We start from the raw sequence: 7,859 nt of genomic DNA on the forward strand, positions 1-7,859 counted from the left end.
GAGCATATTGGCCAAATCACTCACAAAAAAAGCCTAAAAGACAGAAGAGACAGGTTCTAGTTTTATATTTAACCAACCAGAAGAAAGAAACCTCATAAAATTTGTAGATTGTTTATTCTGAATGTCTAAAGATTTGAACAACACATAAAGAAAGTACTAGATATCATTACTTAACAAGTTTAATGAATTTATAATCAGCGTGTTTCCTTAAGTAAAAGTAAAGCCAAATTGCAAATACTCAACACGTTTCTGACATAAAATGACTTTTATTCATTAAGAGTTACACCAGTATTTGTAAATACATCACTCTTGTTTTGGTTGATATTGATGCATTTAATCAACCTGTTTACCGAGGTGAAACTTGAGCCAAATTGCAAATACAAGTTACTGACATAAAATGACTTTTATTCGTCAAAAGTTACACTGGTATTTGTAAATACATCACTCTTGTTTTGGTTTGTATTGGTCCATTGCCCTTAACCTTTCTAAAAGGGGTGGGTGGCTATAATGACGAGCTGAATACATCCAGTCAGCTACAGGGAAGGCTAGGTTGTCCTGTTTGGAAAACATGAATAAAAAATGATAATTAAAAAACTATAATAATACATTGGATAAAAATTTTTTTTTCTGTTGGAAAATACAGATTTAAAAAATCAGAATTAATAAAAACATATAATAGATTTGATAACAACTGATTGTAATGTTGGGTAACCAAGGACACAAGTTAATAGAATGAAAAATATAGTTCCTTGTATGTCAAGCTATGAAATATTAGTGTATAAACAAGTTGTATCAGGAACACGCAAGCCCACAATGACAGCAGTGAAGAAGTAAAAAGTAAATAAAAATGCATACCTTGAAAAGTTTCAACAGGGCTGATTTTAACTTTTCACGTTTGCCCAAGTTAACAGCAAATTCATCTGCTTGGAATTCAAACCTTCTGCTGAGTATGTGCATTAGGAAGGACTCAATCTGTAATGTATTACTTGAATGAGGACACTGTCTATTTGAATCAGTAATCCATATTCTTCAAAGTAACTTGAATAAATGAGAATGACAATATAAACTATTTATTTAATAGCTATAAGTGGTCACAAACGGACATTCAGTAAATTGTTGTAATTATATGTCTTGCGCAAGGACATACACCAACAATGGTAGCAGCATCAAATGATTAGTGATTGTGAGGTCGGGATAACAATGTTCTTTTTGAATCTAATAATTAAATTAACTATCATATCTGATAGAGGGGGGGGGCAAAAAACAATAGAAAAATAGGTAAATACAAAACTTGTACCTACCTCATTAATTGGTGAAAATATGAAGCTGAAAACAATGTAGAGTCGAATCAATATTGGTTGTTGGTCAATAAAACCAAATGCAGCAAATATTTGCTTATTGTTCATTAGTTGACCGAATACAAAGAATGAAAACAGGATGCTACCCTAGAGATAAAATATGATGGATACTTGTGTTTTATATGGGTGAGGTCCTACAGTGAGGTATGCCATGGGATCTGGGATTTAAATCAGAGGTGGCCCATTATCCCAACATTGTATATGCACATTCTATTTTATATGGGTGAGGTCTTGGAAAGGCATGGACTTGAGTCAGAGTTGGCCTAATACGATAAACACAGTGACAGAGAACTGGTTTTATGACAAAAAAAATGCCATTTTTTATAACTGTGGGTCTGTGGCCTTTTCATATACCACAATATAATACTTATAATTCATAATATACACCTGCATTATCACAATGTTCTTAAGCATATGTGAAAACTTCCAGTGACCAAGTTCATGCCCAAGCACTGCCACAACTTCTTCAGTGTTGCAACCAATCTTCTTTGTTTCACAATCCTTATCTGTTTTGTTTACGTCTTCCCCTACATGTGTTATATCACAAGATACAATATGGTTATACTTAAATAAGAGGCTGTTTATGTCACTCGTGGTGAAATGTATATCTTACAAAATATAATTCATTGGATTTGATTTTTGTAGAAAAATTATAGGCAGAACTTTATCTAGAATACAGATTATAACAAAGGTAAATCACACTTACATTTTAAATGAAAACTTAAATAAATGCATTATGCAACCTATATTTCACCTGTTTCATAGTTTACACCTAAGATTTTGAATTGAGTGTAAAACCTTGTATATGTTTACCATAACAAGATAAAATTTATCAAGAAAAGTAAGTTACATATAACATTTAAAAAGGGACACTTCGATTTTCATTTAAAAAGGGAAACTTCAATTTTCATTTAAAAAGGGAAACTTCGAAGCCTTCGATTTTTATGCTGCCACATATATCTTGAAGCTTATATACCGTATTTCATCATTCAGTTAAAATACTCCTGAATGTTTATTGAAATTCAGTCATGTTTTGCAATTTAGCATAATTGTTAAAGTTTTGTTCTGTATTTATACAAAACAAAAGCAGTCGCAATTTTCACTGAATCTGATATAAATCCTTTGTCTTTCCTTTGTAACTTCAAACACAGTAATCCATATTCTTCAAAGTAACTTGAATAAATCACAACTGTGTTTCATATCCATTTTCAAATACAGCTTGCAGCATATTATATTCTTGATGTTTGAGATTATGTGGCAAGACATGCTAATGCTACGCTATAAGACCAAGTATTTAAGCTAAAGTTGGTCTGCTATATCCTCAAAGCTATATCCTTGACCTAATGTCTTGAACTTCACAGAATACATCAAGAACATGTCTGCTTATAAGTCTGACAACTGATACTAGCCTTTGCCAGAGTCGTATAAACACCGAGTAGTCCAACTGCCGTCTATGTGTGTCCAAAATAGAGCAAAAGTGGTGACTTTGACAATGGGTTTAAACGAACTTGTTAAGTTTTGTTTGTGTTTTCCTATTGTGGGAAGGTGTAAAACAGCTTCTATTTACCTTACCAAACATTTTTTAGAAAAAATGTATAAATTTAGCCGCATTAAATGACTAAAATGTCGCAAATCAACCGCTTCTAATTCTAATTTTTGACTTTTTTTGACACAGAAAACAAATAACACATGTTTTTTACATTTTTCAACCTTTAAATTTGTTTTTAGGCCCAAGTTTTTCTGTAATTTACCGAAAAACATACATTTTCCCTATACCTACTGTGTTATTTTGGACCCAAATTGCCGTTCAATTTGTGTTTTACGTAACAATGGGTTGGACTACTCGGTATTTCTATGGCTCTGGCCTTTGCCTGCCTATGTATTCTTACTGTAATAACTTGTAATTTTATGCTTGCTAAATCTTTTTTTGTTCTAATACCGCACTGTCTCAGAACATATATTAAGCTGGAAGTTTGAATAACTGGCTCTATAGGCAATCATCCACATTATCTCCCTCTTTGACAAAACAGACCAAACAGTAACTAACAAGATAAGTAATAGACATTATTCAAAACAACTATTGATATAGATAAAGTTATAGTTTCAAACATAATTTTTAGTTTCAAACATAATTTTTTTATAATTTTTAGTTTCAAACAATAACTTGCATAGTTTCAAACATAATTTTTAAAGTTTCAGTCTTTCAGACATTATTTTAACAAATACAAGTAAGACATTATTCAAACCAACTATTGATATAGTTATAAACATTATTTTTTATAGTTACAGACATTATTTGAACAATAAGTTACCTTTACCAGAATTACTTTCTTCGCGATCACTTTCAGGAACTTCTGTGGAATCCTGTAAACAAATATCATAAGTTAAGCATAACGTGTAATATGTTATGTTTATGCAAACCGAGTTCGTTTGGTCTGTCCGGCCAACTGGGGTGTAGTCTTCTAGTAGAGTGTCAAAGAGCACGATACGTTTGTTTTTATGGAAGCCGTACATATAAGCATTGCTGTGGGCTGACCTTTTTGAACCTGGATAATAGAAGAAAATGAAGATTAAATAGGAGTATAAACGTAATGAATAGGGCACGAGGTGTATGAAACAGAACACCTTTGTTATAACAACTGCCATTGCACCGCCATGCAAGGATAAATAAGTTACATATGTGGTAACTTGTAAGCGGAAACGAGGTGTGTGAAACAGAACACCCGAGTTATAACAAGTACTATTTCTTCCAATGCAAAAACAAACAAGCTACATTAATTTGTTTCTTATACCTTCAACTACATACAGCTTTTGTAATGGAAAATCTAATGATTGGGCTAACTCATTGATTTTAGTTTTCAGTTCCCCATCTGGTAATGGATTGTACTTGTCAAACAATGGGGCAATGAATTCAGGATATATATGAAGAAGTACCTGCAATACAAACACCATGTATATATTCAGACCCCAAATATAAAAAATATCATAAAATTTAAATTCTATTTGGGTAAGGTCCTACATTGAGGCACACAAGAACATGTAAGACTTATGACACAGTTGGCCCATTACCCCAACATTGTATACGTACATTCTATTCTACATGGGTGAGGTCCTACAGCAAGGAACACCATGGGAGCCAGAGTTCACCCATTACCCAAACACCCATATTTTCTATTTAGTTAAAAACAACAAGCCTTTATTTACCATTGAAATACAGAGTACAAGCAACCAAGCGTACACGAAGAAATAATCTCCGCCAACTTTTACAACATAAATAATTAATGCTGTTAGTGGTAGAGATATGGCTTGGGAGACCAGAGTCTTTTTTACCAGAGTCTTTGAGGAAAAATCCCAATGTCTGAAAAATAAACAAAGTAGTAATAAACAAAATGTACATAGTGGTTATTAAAAGAAGAGAAAAGCTGCATCATATACAGTAGTTGGGTAAGATGGTCCATGTTTTCAATCTTTTCATCGTGCCATTTAGTGGTAAACAAAAAATATTTACAGAATTATATAACCGTATCCTCACAACTATAAAATACCGTTGTAATTGTTTAAAACTGGATGAGAAAATTACTTTTAGATTGGTACAATACTTAAAATTAGATATTTTCTAAATGAAATTTTAGCAGCATTATTTAACTACAAACTTTTAAAACGAACACAAATCTTACCATTTTATTGAATCCATGTCTTTCCTCCACCACAAATGTGAAATACAGAGACCACGGTAGCTCCGTTACCAAACCAAATAAACTTCCAAGCAAAGTAAATACAAGTGAATGAAGAATCTGTTTAAAAAAGTAATGTGTTAAAAACATAATGTGGGTGTAACTTATCTGTTCTCGCATGATGTGGCAACGACAGTCGTTATAACATGAGTTTTCTGTTTTCTACACCCTGTGCCCGCTTACCAGTTACCACGTATGTAACTTATTTATTTATCCTTGCGTGGCAGGAAAGGACAGTCGTTATAGCACAGGTGTTCTGTTTTATTCACCTTGTGCTGCTTGCGAGTTACCACGTATGTAACTTTGTTGATATTTGACATATTTGTGTACTGTATGGCTGATGATTTAATCAAACCATACTCATGATATTAAATTACACCTAATTATTCGGCAGCTACTAAATCCAAACTTGGAAAACATTAACAAAAACAGTATAATCCTTACCTCATGTTCAGAATTGTATCCTAACTTTTCAAGCACAACACCTGAAGCAGCCCATAGGAAGGGTAATCCCCCTAACCAGAGAATCGCCTAAAAACAACAAGATTAATTTTAAATACAACCTATTTAAAAAAAACAATGGTAGTATATTAGTATACAATCACTATTTATGCCACAACATATAAACACACCATTATACTACGAATACCGCTAAACCTTTAATAAATTGACCAGATTGGTCTCGATTTTTTACTATAACAAAGCATATATAGAGTGGGATTGTATATGGTACTAAAAAACAACATCTGTATTATTTATACACAAGAATGCTGTTTTCTTAAACAAGAACTGCAAAATGGGCATTAAATTATGTTTTCCCCAAGTAAAAATTACAAAATAGCTATCAAATGTTATTTTATATATGTTAATGTTATGCTTCACCGTGCTTTCAATTTGTGAATAGAGACCATTCCAAAATCCATAGGTGCTTTTATCCAGGGCATAACGACGCGATTTGTCGAACGTAGATTGGTCAATAACAGAAGTTAGTTCTTTCGGAACACTTTGTACGTTAACGTAAATTGAATGCTGTTTTGTGCAAGAAATATCGGGTTTAATAACGAAAAAGGAAAGTAATGATATAAAAATAAGTTAAATTTATCTTTTTAATAACAGAAAACTAAAAAATGACAGTCGTTAAAACACGTTACGGCTAAAAACATGTTTACATTTATTATTATTGTGAAATAACCGTTTTTATAGGCTATTTTTAATGCCGAATAAAGTAATGACTTACTTGGCGTTTAGATAAATACGATTCCCACAAATATACAATCCAAGAGAAGCCTAAAACGGACTCAAATAACATTATTTTGGCTTCAAATTTAAATTAGCACACATGTGTTATAGTTTTGCGACAGTGTATATTTAAATATAAGTTGCGCAATTAATCGTTTGTTGTCGCCATTTTAGAGCAAAATTGGAGTGAAAAAAAAACTTATATGTGAATTTTTTGGTGACAAAATATGAATGAATAAACATAACCTGGTTATCTTCGCATGACAGGGTAACCACAGTCGTTATAGCATGTTATGTTTCATACACCTCGTGACCGCTTACGAGTTACCACGTATGTAACTTTGCGGGTGACTTTTCATTGAATAAATAAATTAACTATTTAAATTAATATAAGTTATTGGGGTTTTATATATGGAAGCTTTCTGCTATTAAGCAGTATACATAAAAATCTCTTTCAGTTGTTTATTTAATAAGAAGCAAATGTACGAGAATTTAAAATATTTTGGCCACAGATCTGTAACCTAGCTCTTCATCTTGTCCTGTATATATTAGACTTAACTAAAATAGTAACATTCAAACCCCTTAAAAGGCCCTACAATCAAAATACTTTAGCAAAGTTAGCGCTTCTCCAAGAAAAACAATAGAGTTATGAATACTTTGGGGGATAGATAACTCGTTCAGATTGTCAAGGGTGCTTACAGTTACTCGTCAAAGGGCCAGAGAATTTTGGATTCACTTTCACTAAATGTAGCAGCCAAGGGAAGGGCATGTAGGTACGACGTAAAAATATAGTAGGGTGGGGGAAGATAGGACACCCTTTGTACATTATATTCAAATATCTTGATCGTTTTTTTAAACGTTTAATAACGGTCTATGGGAGTCGTGAGGATACGATTTCATAATTCCTTGAATGTCCTCCGTTTACTACCAAATTGGAAAATAAAAATAGAATAAAAAGGTGTCAAACTCCCCCCAGCCTACTACAACATAGTATAGCGCATAAAACCGGTTCCCATCTTGCCCCAGACTCATGTAATATTTTCGAACAAATAGATTGCCTCGGGAATTGGTGCAAAAAGTTGTACAGGTCTTAAGGTTAATACGCCGGGGTATATACTAATGCATTAGCTAACAGCTGCTACAGTAATGGTTTAGTAAAGTTTATACATGGCGTAAAATACATTATAGAAATTAGATTAGATAGGAATGAAAATCGCAGGATGAAAAATGGTGCAGTATGTTACGAATGGATTTTTTGCAACAAAAATATCAAATAAATGAAGAGAATCGTAGTATTTATGTTACAGGCTAAAACGAGATGTGCATATATAGTAAGAATATTTACAAAATTCTAAAACCGTATCCAAACGACTTTAAAAGAGTGCTGTTAATTGTTATATTTTATAAACTTTATAGATTCTTAAACGGAAAACATTTTAATTTATACAATTACCGTTGCAGCTTTTTTATATCTGCCGTTTTTATTAAATTTCCTTAAAATCGCCCCATTTTTACTTTTTAAAATGAA

At 32.4% G+C, this 7,859-nt stretch overlaps 1 protein-coding gene across 1 annotated transcript; it reads right to left on the reverse strand.

The window, feature by feature from the left end:
* Positions 1-97: 97 nt before the first annotated feature.
* LOC100176674 (CAAX prenyl protease 1 homolog) lies at positions 98-6,486 on the reverse strand. The gene is given in 13 exon segments (XM_004226113.4): positions 98-555; positions 856-972; positions 1,302-1,445; positions 1,746-1,885; positions 3,671-3,722; positions 3,780-3,904; positions 4,151-4,292; positions 4,563-4,688; positions 4,690-4,716; positions 5,036-5,152; positions 5,537-5,623; positions 5,975-6,121; positions 6,330-6,486. Coding segments are annotated over 13 exon segments (1,410 nt in total). The 5' UTR covers positions 6,402-6,486; the 3' UTR covers positions 98-441.
* Positions 6,487-7,859: the final 1,373 nt, after the last annotated feature.

Source organism: Ciona intestinalis, chromosome 6 (assembly GCF_000224145.3).
Source record: "Ciona intestinalis chromosome 6, KH, whole genome shotgun sequence".
In the NCBI taxonomy this organism is placed as follows: Eukaryota; Metazoa; Chordata; class Ascidiacea; order Phlebobranchia; family Cionidae; genus Ciona; species Ciona intestinalis.